The 12,043-nt window shown below is 48.1% G+C and overlaps 2 protein-coding genes across 2 annotated transcripts in view; one reads left to right on the plus strand and one right to left on the minus strand.

Moving 5' to 3' along the window:
* The window catches only part of NUP188 (nucleoporin 188), a 54,304-nt gene extending 44,995 nt beyond the window's left edge, over positions 1 to 9,309 (minus strand). The window contains exon 1 of the mRNA XM_027035342.2: positions 9,226 to 9,309. Coding sequence (XP_026891143.1) covers positions 9,226 to 9,257 — 32 coding nt within the window. The 5' untranslated portion in view covers positions 9,258 to 9,309. The remainder of the gene's footprint in view (positions 1 to 9,225) is intronic.
* Positions 9,293 to 11,485, plus strand: DOLK (dolichol kinase). Its single transcript, XM_027035344.2, has one exon. The coding sequence runs from the start codon at positions 9,673 to 9,675 to the stop codon at positions 11,287 to 11,289; it is 1,617 nt and encodes a 538-aa protein (XP_026891145.1). The 5' UTR covers positions 9,293 to 9,672; the 3' UTR covers positions 11,290 to 11,485.
* Positions 11,486 to 12,043: the final 558 nt, after the last annotated feature.

Here is a 12,043-nt window from a genome sequence, read left to right on the forward strand (position 1 = left end):
CATCTTCTATGCTAAGGCACCGCCTCCATGTAGCATTTTATTTCTACCTCCTCCCCTCTCATTAAAATGTAGTGACAAATAAGGAGAATCTAGAAAAGGAGTATATCGTGGCGCCTACGTAGCTCAGTCAGTTAAGTGTCTAACTTCGGCTCAGGTCATGATGTCACAGTTTGTGAGTTCAAGCCCTGCATCAGGCTCTGTGCTAAAAGCTCAGAACCTGGTGCCTGGTTCTGACTCTGTGTCTACCTCTATCTCTGCCCTCCCCCAAGCTTACTCGTGCTCTCTCTTTCCCAAAAATAAACATTAAACAAATTTTTTTAATAAAAAAGGACTATATTTCAAGCCACCCATGACTTCCAGAATTTTTTTTTTACCATTTTATTAATTTTTTAAATTTACATCCAAGTTAGTTAGTATGCAGTGCAACAATGATTTCAGGAATATATTTCCTTAATGCCGCTTACCCATTTAGCCCCTCCCCCCTCCCACAATCCCTCCAGTAACCTTCAGTTTGTTCTCCATATTTAAGGGACTCTTATGTTTTGTTCCCCTCCCGGTTTTTGTTTTTGCCTCCCTTCCCTTATGTTCATCTGTTTTGTATCTTAAAGTTCTCATGCAAGTGAAGTCATACGGTATTTGTCTTTCTCTGACTAATGTCACTTAGCATAATACCCTCTAGTTTCATCCACGTAGTTGCAAATGGCAAGATTTCATTCTTTTTGATTGCTGAATACTCCTCCACTGGATACGCATACACACACACACCGCATCTTCTTTATCCATTCATCTATCGATGGACACTTGGGCTCTTCCATACTTTGGCTATTGTTGATAGTGCTGCTATAAACATGGGGTGCATGTGCCCCTTTGAAACAGCATACCTGTATCCCTTGGATAAATACCTAATAGTGTAACTGGTGGGTCACAGGGTAGTTCTATTTTTAATTTTTTGAAGAACCTCCATACTGTTTTCCAGAGTGGCTGCCCCAGTTCGCATTCCCACCAGCAGGGCAAAAGAGAGCCTCTTTCTCTGCATCCTCGCCAACATCTGTTGTTGCCTGAGTTGTTAGTGTTCGCCATTCTGACAGGGGTGAGGTGGCATCTCATTGTGGTTTTGATTTGCATTTCCCTGATGATGAGTGATGTTGAGCATTTTTTCATGTGTCAGTTGGCCACCTGGATGTCTTCTTTGGAGAAGTGTCTATTCATGTCTTTTGTCCATTTCTTCACTGGATTATTTGTTTTTTGGGTGTTGAGTTTGGTAAGTTCTTTATAGATTTTGGATACTAACCCTCTATCTGATATGTTGTTTGCAAATATCTTCTCCCATTCCGTCAGTTGCCTTTTAGTTTTGCTGTTTCCTCTTTTTTTTTTTTTTTTAAGATTTTATTTAAGGAGGAGCACCTGGGTGGCTCAGTCAGTTAAGCACCTGACTTTTGATTTCAGTTCAGGTCATGATTTCATGGTTCATAGGATGGAGTTTCACATTAGACTCCATGCTGACAGTGCGGAGCCTGCTTGGGATTCTCTCTCTCTCTCCCTCTTTTTTCTGCCTCTCCCTTGCTCGCACTCTCTCTCTCTCTTAAAAGTAAATAAGGGGCGCCTGGGTGGCTCAGTCGGTTAAGCTTCCAACTCTTTTTTTTAAATGTTTATTTTTGAGAGAGAGACAGAGCACAAGCGGAGGAGGGGCAGAGAAAGAGGAAGACGCAGAATCCGAAGCAGGCTCCAGGTTCCAAGCTGCCAGCACAGAGCCTAACTTGGGGCTCAAACTCAAGAACCGCGAGATCATGACCTGAGCCAAGGTCGGCTGGTCAACTGACTGAGCCACCCAGGTGCCCCAAGCGTCCGACTCTTGATATCAGCTCAGGTTATGACCTTATGGTTCATGAGTTCATGAGTTCAAACTCCGTGTCAGGCTCCAGGCTGGCAGTGCGGGGCCTGCTTGGGATTCTCTTTCTTGCTCTCTCTCTGCTCTTCCCCCATTCAATCTCACTCTCTCTAAAATAATAAACGTTGAACAATAAAAATGAGTGAATGAATGAATACATACATACATACATACATACATACATACATACATACATACATAAGGGGTGCCTGGGTGGCTTAAACAGTTGAGCCTTCGACTCTGATTTTGGCTCAGGTCATGATTCCAGGGTTATGGGATCAAGCCCCGCATCACGGTCGACAATAAGGGTGGAGCCTGCTTAAGATTCTCTCTCCCTCTCCCTGTTCATTCTCTCTCTAAAATAAATGAATAAATAAATAAATAAAAATTTAAAAAAATTGTCTCTCAGAGTATGTCTGGCTGGCTCAGTCAGTGGAGTGTGCACTCTTGATCTCAGGGTGGTGAGTTCAAGTCCTATGTTTGGTGTAGATTACTTAAAAATAAAATCTTTTAAAAAAATTGTCTTTCAGGATTTTCCCATCAAAGAGGTTTAAAACCTAAAATTATAAATCTCCTTTCTAAGGGTTAATGCTTGTAAGAAAACTTCAGTTCTGCTGAATTAATAGACACCAACTCCCAGAGCTGCACTGTCGAATCAGTAATCATTTATCTGATGACAAGAGCATTACAGCATTCACTATTCAAAAACTGGCTTTGGATCAGGTCACGATCTCACAGTTCATGGGTTCCAGTCCTGCATCTGGCTCTGTACTGGCAGTGCGGAGCCTGCTTGGGATTCATTCTCTCTCCCTCTCTCTCTCTCTCTCTCTGTCAAAACAAATAAACTTTAAAAAAGAAATAAAAAAATTGAAGGTCTGAGGCGCCTGGGTGGCTCAGTCGGTAAGCATCCGACTTCAGCTCAGGTCATGATCTCGCGGTTCGTGAGTTCAAGCCCTGCATCGGGCTCTGTGCTGACAGCTCAAAGCCTGGAGCCTGCTTCAGATTCTGTATCTCCCTCTCTCTCTGTTCTTCCCCCACTCACACTCTGTCTCTCTCTCAAAAATAAATAAACATTAAAAAAAAAAATTAAAGGTCTGAGTAGGGGCACCTGGGTGCCCAGTCAGTTAAGTAACCAACTCTTGGTTTCGGCTCAGGTCATCATCTTGAGATTCATGTGTTTGTTGGGCTCCGCACTGAAAGTGCTTGGGATTCTCTCTCTCTCCTTCTCTCGCTGCTCCTCCCCCACACACAGGTGCTATCTCTCTCTCTCTCAAAATAAAATTAAAAAAAAAAAAAAGATTCTCTCTCTTTTCCTTTTTCCTCTGCCCCTCCCCCCTTCTCTCTCAAAAATCAAAAAAACAGCATACACTTGAACTTTACATAGGATACCTTCTGATTTACACAGAATGGATTAGATACCTACTATATAATACATAGCTAACAATAGGGCTGACAGTACATCAAAATTAACAGCAAGAAACTTATCATTAATTGAAGGCATTTGTATGCCTGAGCTAATAAATCAAATCACTCTTGATCATTCATCTTCCAATTTCAAAAAGCCTGGGCATCACTGAGCTTTCATTTATCCACATTTGCTTTCAGAACTTAAGTCCCTAGCTACAGAGATAGCAGTGATTCCCAGAAGAAACTCCAAAGACCACTACCCACACTATGTAGTGCCCACACTATGAAGCCCTGCTGCCAGGGCCTAGAATTCCTTGTTTTGTCAAAGTCAAGCTGTGGGTTTTGGTTACACCAAAATCTGTAGTTTTTGCTTAAAAAAAAAAAAAAAGATTTTATTTTTAAGTAATCTCTACACCCAACATGGGGCTCAAATTCACGACCTGGAGATCAAGAGTCACATGTTATAACAACTGAGCTAGTCAGGCACCCCCTTTTTTTTTTTTTTTCCTGAGAGTGAGAGAGACAGACAGACAGACAGAAAATCTTAAGCAAGTTCCACTCCCAGCTAAGAGCCCTCATGACCTCATGACTGTGGGATCATAACCTGAGCAGAAATCAAGAGTCAGAAGCTTAAACAACAGAGCTATCCAGCAGCCCCGCCGTTTTTTTTAAAATAAAATGTCCCGTAAGAGTATTTCTCAACTCATACTTGATACTCAGATCACATACAACAAAATCACCTGGGAACAACACAGCAGTACCACAGAATCCTGGTCACAACTTAGAGCTACTGTTTCTCAAAGGACAGGCATGGGAAATCTACATTTTAAAATGACCACACAAATGAATTCCTAAATCACCACTGCTCTAGGGTATCAGTTTATTTCAGAGGAGCAGGTAAAAGACCGGTCAGTACAGACCCTATCTGCCTTTTATGTTTGATATATAGTATTAGCCTTTTTTTGGCAGAGAGAAGGGGGGAGAGGAAGAGTCTGTTAACTAAACAAGATTAGAGAGCACTGTCCTAGACTAAAGCAGTAACTTTTATACTTGCTACTCAAAAAACAAAAAGTGTTCCTTTAGAAATTAAAATTTTATTGGCAAAAAAAATTTTTTTAATTGGCAAAACCACATCACGTTCCTTTTGTTACGTCAAAAATAGGGGTGCCTGGGTGACTCAGTCTGTTGAGCATCAGACTTCGGCTCAGGTCATGATCTCACGGTTGGTGAGTTAAGCCCCGTGTTGGGCTAGCTGCTGTCAGCATACAGCCCACTTTGGATCCTCTGTCTCCCTCTCTCTGTCCCTCCCCTGCTCACACTCTCTCTCAAAAATAAAAACGTTAAAAAAATAATAATATGTCAAAAATAATAATGTCTACTGATATGAGTTTTTGATAAAAAGAATAGCCAACACTAAGCATTTATAGTATACAGACACTGTATTAAGCATTTAACACCCTGTCTTATTGACAACTTACTGACAACTCACTTATGAAGCTGATACTGTTATTATCCCCATTATTTCTTCAGGAAATTAAGGCCTAAGAATACTTAAATAATTTGTCTAGTGTCACAAAGCTAACATATAATAGATCCAGGGCTTGGAGCTACGGCTTGAACCCAGGTTTACATAATTCCAGAGTTTAATCATTACATTATATTCACTGCTTCAAGTTGCACTCAAGATTCATCCTACAACAAGCAAAGGCTGAGGAGACGCTTTCTTTTCTACAATGGCAACACATACACTTAACACGGTCGCTGATACAGAGGAGAGGCTCAAAAAATACATGCTGGGGGGGGAGAAAACCACCATGCTGATGGGGTGCCTGGCTGGCTCAGATGGTAGAGCATGTAAATCTTAGTCTCAGGGTCATGAGTTCAAGCACCACGATGGGCAGGATGGGCAGGCTTGGAGCCTATTTAAAATAATAAATAGGAAAAAAAATAATAAATAGGGGCGCCTGGGTGGCTCAGTCAGCTGAGTGTCAGACTTTGGCTCAGGTTCATGAGTTCAAGCCCAACACTGGACCCCCTGCTGTCAGCGTGGAGCTGGCTTCTGATCCTGTCCTCCTCTCTCTCTGCCCTTCCCCCTGCTTGTACACGCGGGCTCGCTCTCTCTCAAAAATAAATAAAGTATTTAAAAAAATAAAATAAAATAATAAATTCTTAGGTGAAAAAAAAAAAAACCCACAACATGCTCATGAATTAGTATCAAAGAAAGAATGACGAGTCCCTTCTTGACCTGCAATGCCTACAGTCTAAGTGGAACAGAAAAATTAGAAAACCAAAATTATATGTAGACATGCCAAGAGAAAGGAGAATAAAGGAGAAAATGGTAGTTTATCAGGAAGGAAATCCTTGTGGAAACAAGTGTCTCTGGTTCCTTGATTCGTACACATTTTCCAGCCTACGAATAATGAAGATACAAATGAACCTAAGACCCTCATGATCCTTATTAAGTTTAGCGTTGGGAATGACAAAGGACGTTAAGCACACATTATACAATCAGCGAGAAAGTAGAAAGTAACAAAAAGCATGATCCTAACAATTAGACATTACAAAGGAATATAACCACAGAAGTAAGACAGAAAACAGGGAAGAGAGAGATCACTAGGAATTTATTCAGGAATCAATGCAAGACTTCACCTCAAATTGGAACCTTAAGGTTTAGCAGGTAATTCTCAAGACACAACAGCCATGGCCAGAACCGTGACGTCTAATCCAAAGCCTCAGGGAGACATCTTCTATATATGTTTTCAAGAAACAAAATATTCCTGGGGCATCTGGGTGGCTGAGTCGGTTAAGCGTCGCACTTCGGCTCAGGTCACGATCTCACAGTTCGTGAGTTCAAGCCCCGCATCGGGCTCTATGCTGACAGCTCAGAGCCTGGAGCCTGCTTTGGATTCTGTGTCTCTCTCTCTCTCTTTCTCTGTCCCTCCCCCGTGCATGCTCTATCTCTCTCTCTCTCAAAAATAAATAAATGTTAAAAAAAAAAAAATTCCTGAAGCCAAGACTACACTGTATGTTAACTAACTTGAGAATAATAAAAAGAAACAAAATATGTACTGTAGTGTCTCTCACCTATTTTCACAATAAATAAGTCTGAGCTAAGTACTTGGAGGAGAAACCAAAGCACAGAAACTAAATACCTTGCCTCAAAGTTAAAGTTTTAAAAACGTACTGAGGGGCGCCTGGGTGGCTCAGTCAGTTGAGCATCAGACTCTTTATTTTGGCTCAGGTCATGATCCCAGGGTTGTGGGATCAAGCCCCATGTCAGGCTCCATGCTAAGTGTAGGGCCTGCTTAAGATTCTCTACTTCTCCCTCTGCCCTTCTCCCCTGCTCGCACTCTCTCCATCTCTAAAATAAAAAAAGTAAATAAATAAAAATAAAAAAGTTCATTGACTTTCGGCCCAATGTTCTCGCAGACAACATAGAACTCCATTCCTCAAAGAGCTGGAGTCCATGGAAACTGGAAATTATCTTCCCTAGAGGGATCCATGTGGTTGGAAACCTCTGGGTGAAAGCTACTAGGAGGTTAGGAAGAAGAGCCTCTACGACTGAGTCCTTTTGGTAGAGAACTGAGACACAACCAACCTACTCTGACATAGTTCTTTTGAGAAACACAGTGATATTCCATAGCGATAATAAATAAAAGTGGCCACTGTCCCCGGATGCCCGGACTCCACAGATGAGGTAGACACCTATCATGTGAACGGAGCTGTAAGCTTCCCAGGACAAGCTTTTCGAACCACAGTTGCTGTGTTTTCTTAGCACACGCACACCGCTCAGACTTTTACGAACACACTAACCGATGAACACAAGAGATACCTTAAAATGCCAATATTCAAACTGACTGTCTGCCAAACCCTGAGTGACCTTCCCAAAACATTCAGTGATGGGGGCGTATTACTCTATTTCTGTCTAGGGCCAGCTCCTATCAACATACACAAAGATTCTCCTACAGGCTTCAGAGCCACCTCAATACTGCTCTGAAAAGGACTCACACTTGGAGAAACAGGTCTAAAGGGTAAAGCAGACTGAGGTCACTTACAAATCAGCAGGCACCGGGAAGAGAATTTAACTTTTCTTAGTCCAGACTTCCAGGCATTTCAAGCAGAAGGCTGCTGCTCAGTAGAATTCCAACTGTTGTAACGTGCTTTCCAGCAGAAGAGGGAAAGATTACTTTAACACACGCCCTGTGCGAAGCACTGCTTAGAAACCCGAGCGTCATCCCTTCCATCTTCAGGTCTGAGTCTGGTAGGTTCCCCAGGACGACCGAAGCACCTCTCAGGCAGACCAAACCCTTTCCTTGCCTTGTTCGCGTTCACTGAGGAGGGGGCCTTACCTGGCAGGAGCTAAACTCTACCCAACCTCCACGACGACTGTGAAATAAAGAAAAGGAAAGGCAGGCGCCGCGACCCCAATGCTGCCAGAGCAAAGAGCTAAGGAGGAAAAGGCAAACTCATCCTCACAAAGTTCAGAAGGAGTCCCGGAAGAGCTCCAAAGGGGCTCCTGGGCGGCTCGGCTGGTGAAGCATCGGCCTTCGGCGCAGGTGGTGATCTCACACAGTTCGAGAGCTCGAGCCCCGCTTCGGGTGAGCCCAGCTTCTCTCTCTCTGCCCCTCACTCATTTGCACCCTCTCTCTCAAAATGAATAAGCTACTAATAATTACACCTACATGCATAATAATAAATATACGTACGATAATGAAGATATAGTAACTGTAATGATAACATATATGTACAAAAAAAGAAAGCTCCGAAGAAGAAGAAACTCTTCACTAAGAGCTGAGAGGGGAAGGAAGTGATATCCGAGAAGATGGGCAACGTTTGTAGTATTTACTGAGTGTCGAGTACATGCTCGTCTGGGTGTCGAGGATACAGCAGTACAGAAGACCCCGCCCCCCCCCCCCAAAAAAGTGGGGACAGCGTGCGGGCACAGTAAGTGACAGGGATGCTGAATTTTAGGCCGGGGGATGGCAGGGCCGGCCGGAAGACGCTTCGAGCGGGAACGTGGAAGCTGGAGGTGTGGCGATCTGGTTCAGGCTTCGGAGTGGGGCCGCCTTCGGTGTGAATCCTCCCTTTACCCCTCGGCGAAAGTCCTCGGATCCGCGAGTCTTCTGTAAGGGAGAAGCTGCCTCCCGGCCTCGAATCCAAGGAGATGACGCTTCGGAAGCGCTGGGCCCGGGTCTGGCGCCACTAAGCAAGCGCTCTTCCAAAGTAAGAACGGTCTCCTCCTTCCTAACATTTCATCTTCGCGTCCCCAAAGTCCAGGACGGTGCCCGGGACCTCTTCAAGGGTTTGGGCCCGTCGGCTGGCGGAGTCAAGGCACCAGAAAATGAATGGATGGATGGATGAAAGGCTGCGCGGAGAAAGCGGGCAGAGACCGCAGGGAGGTGGCTCGGCGACCCCCGGAACAGACCTCCTAACGAGCACATGGAGGAACCCGGGAACGTCGCCGGAGCGGGGCACCCGAGGCCGCGGCGGGCACGGGGGGAGGCTGCGGCGGGCACGGGGGTGGGTGGGGACTCCCCCGGGCGACCGCGAAGCGTCCCGTCGCGCCTCGAGGGAGCGTCACGCCAGACGAGGAAGCGCGGGGCGGGGGGGGGGGGGGGGGTAAGGGGCGGGGAGCCGAGGAACGCGCCCGTGGGGAGAGAGGAGGAAGGGAAAGCGACTGGGTGAGGAGACGCGAGGCCGGCGCTGAGGGAAGGGGGTGAGGCACCGGCCCCGTCTCGGAGAAGTCGCCTCAGATCCCCGCGCGCGAGGACCGTCTGGACGTAACCGCCTCCCGGTCTCGGCGCCCGTCCACCTAGCCGGGCTTCGCCCCGCTACCGCGGCCACAGCTCGCCCGCAAGTCCCGCCCGGCTGCCGCTCGACTCAGACCCCGCGCCTCACAGCCACCCCCGCCGACTCGGCCCGCTCCGCACCTCACACACGGCCCGCCGGCGGCCGCCGCCATCTTCGCGCGCGCGCGCGCCCCAGCCCCGCCCCCAGACGCCTTGCCCACGTGACCGTTCGCCTCCGGCCGGGCTGTGGGCGGTGCTCTTCGTCACGTGACGGCGGGCGGGGTCAAGATGGCGACGCCCAGAGAGGTGAGGAACCTGCGGCGAGGGCCCCCGAGGCTGTAGGGAAAGCGGCCAAGGGGCAGCGTCTATGCCCTAAGTGGGAGGCACTGGAGGGTGCCTGGGCTCCAATTATCAAGCCTCAGAGAGTGGCCTGCCCCCAGTGGAGCTTCCCTCCTCGCCTCTGGAGAACGGAGAGAGAAGGTGCTGGCTGTGTGAAGCTGTCGCTGTCGGCCTGGCAGGGCTTGAAGGACCCAGAAGCCAAGACGTCGCTAGTCACTCCGGTTTCCCCGGGGCCCCAGGTCTAGAGACATGACCCGAGAGTACGCTCCCCCGGCCTCGGGGACCGGCGCTCCGCTGAGCGGGTCGGTGCTGGCAGAGGCAGCAGTAGTGTTCGCAGTGGTGCTCAGCATCCACGCAGCGGTGTGGGACCGATACTCGTGGTGTGCCGTGGCCCTCGCGGTGCAGGCCTTCTACGTCCAGTACAAGTGGGATCGGCTGCTACAGCAGGGGAGCGCTGTCTTCCAGTTCCGAATGTCTGCAAACAGCGGCCTGCTGCCGGCATCGATGGTTATGCCTTTACTCGGACTGGTCATGAAGGAGCGATGCCAGTCTGTGGGGAACACGTACTTTGAGCGCTTTGGAATTGTGGTGGCAGCCACTGGCATGGCAGTGGCCCTCTTCTCTTCAGTATTGGCACTGGGCATCACCCGCCCAGTGCCCACCAACACTTGTGTCATCTCGGGCTTGGCTGGAGGTGTCATCATTTACATCATGAAGCACTCACTGAGTGTGGGCGAGGTGATAGAGGTCTTGGAGGTCCTGCTGATCTTCGTGTACCTCAACATGATCCTTCTGTACCTGCTGCCCCGCTGCTTTACCCCTGGGGAGGCACTGCTGGTATTGGGTGGCATCAGCTTCATGCTCAACCAGCTCATCAAACGCTCTCTGACTGTGGTGGAAAGCCAGGGTGACCCAGTGGATTTCTTCCTGCTGGTGGTGGTGGTAGGCATGGTGCTTATGGGCATCTTCTTCAGCACTCTCTTTGTCTTCATGGACTCAGGTACCTGGGCTTCCTCCGTCTTCTTCCACCTCATGACCTGTGTGCTGGGCCTTGGTGTGGTCCTGCCCTGGCTGCACCGGCTCATCCGCAAGAACCCCCTGCTCTGGCTTCTTCAATTCCTCTTCCAAACAGAGACCCGCATCTACCTCCTAGTCTACTGGTCTCTGCTGGCCACCTTAGCCTGCCTGGTGGTACTTTACCAGAATGCCAAGCGGTCGTCCTCTGAGTCCAAGAAGCACCAGGCCCCCACCATTGCCCGGAAGTATTTCCACTTCATCGTGGTGGCCACCTACATCCCAGGTATCCTCTTTGACCGGACACTGCTCTACGTAGCTGCCACTATCTGTCTGGCAGTCTTCATCTTCCTGGAGTACGTGCGCTATTTCCGCATCAAGCCCCTGGGCCACACCCTGAGGAGCCTCCTGTCCCTTTTCCTGGATGAACGAGACAGTGGACCACTCATCCTGACACATATCTACCTGCTTCTGGGCATGTCTCTTCCCATTTGGCTGGTCCCCAGACCCTGCACACAGAAGGGTAGCTTGGGGGGAGCAAGGGCCCTGGTTCCCTACGCAGGGGTCTTGGCTGTGGGTGTGGGCGACACTGTGGCCTCTATCTTCGGCAGCACCATGGGGGAAATCCACTGGCCTGGAACCAAAAAGACTTTTGAGGGGACCGTGACCTCTATATTTGCGCAGATCATTTCTGTAGCTCTGATCTTAATCTTTGACAGTGGAGTGGACCTAAACTACAGCTATGCTTGGATTTTGGGCTCTATCAGCATCGTGTCCCTCCTAGAAGCATACACGACGCAGATAGACAATCTCCTGTTGCCTCTCTACTTGCTGATACTGCTGATGGCCTAGCTGCTGTGCAGCAGTGATGGAGGAAACAGGGACATGGGGAGGATGAGGGGTCCCCACAGCAGCCAGCCACTTGGGCATGAAGAGCCAAGGGGTGAGAAGCACATTGGATTTTTCAGTTCATTCAGATTCAAAATAAAAGTCAAAGCGCTCCTGGTTTTAGTTTTGCTGATATTTAAAAAGAAAGTCTTTTTTTTTTTTTTTAAGAAAATGACTCTTTTTTTTTTTTAAATGTTTATTTATTTTTGAGAGAGAAAGAGACAGCACAAGCAGGGGAGGGGCAGAGAGAGAGAGGGAGACACCATCTGAAGCAGGTTCCAGGCTCTGAGCTGTCAGCACAGAGCTCGACACGGGGCTCGAACCCACCAACAGTGAGATCATGACCTGAGTCAAAGTGGGACGCTTAACTGACTGAGCCACCCAGGTGCCCCAAAAAACAAGGTTTAAAGGATAGCACAACAACACAAAGAACTTGTGTGTATTCTAGCCGCCCCCCCCCCCCCCCCCGCCCGCTCTACCTCACCTTGTGATCCTGGATGCTGGACGCGGTAGAGTGTAAAGGTTACCACTTCAGGTTCTGGAGTCAAACTAATCTGGTCAGAGTCCTTGGCTACACTATTTTACCCACTCTGGGCCTCAGTGCTCCTGTCTGCAAGATGGCAACAGGAAGAGCCTGCACCTCACGGGGTGCTGTGAGGTGAGATGTGTGAAGGATCCAGCCCACAGCCCGTCCATAATGAACAAATAGTAAGGGAAA

This window comes from Acinonyx jubatus, chromosome D4 (genome assembly GCF_027475565.1).
Source record: "Acinonyx jubatus isolate Ajub_Pintada_27869175 chromosome D4, VMU_Ajub_asm_v1.0, whole genome shotgun sequence".
NCBI classification, from domain to species: domain Eukaryota; kingdom Metazoa; phylum Chordata; class Mammalia; order Carnivora; family Felidae; genus Acinonyx; species Acinonyx jubatus.

What these genes read in the sequence shown, in the direction of transcription:
- DOLK (XM_027035344.2), top strand. Translation starts at nt 9,673, where the DNA reads ATGACCCGAGAGTACGCTCCCCCGGCCTCGGGGACCGGCGCTCCGCTG.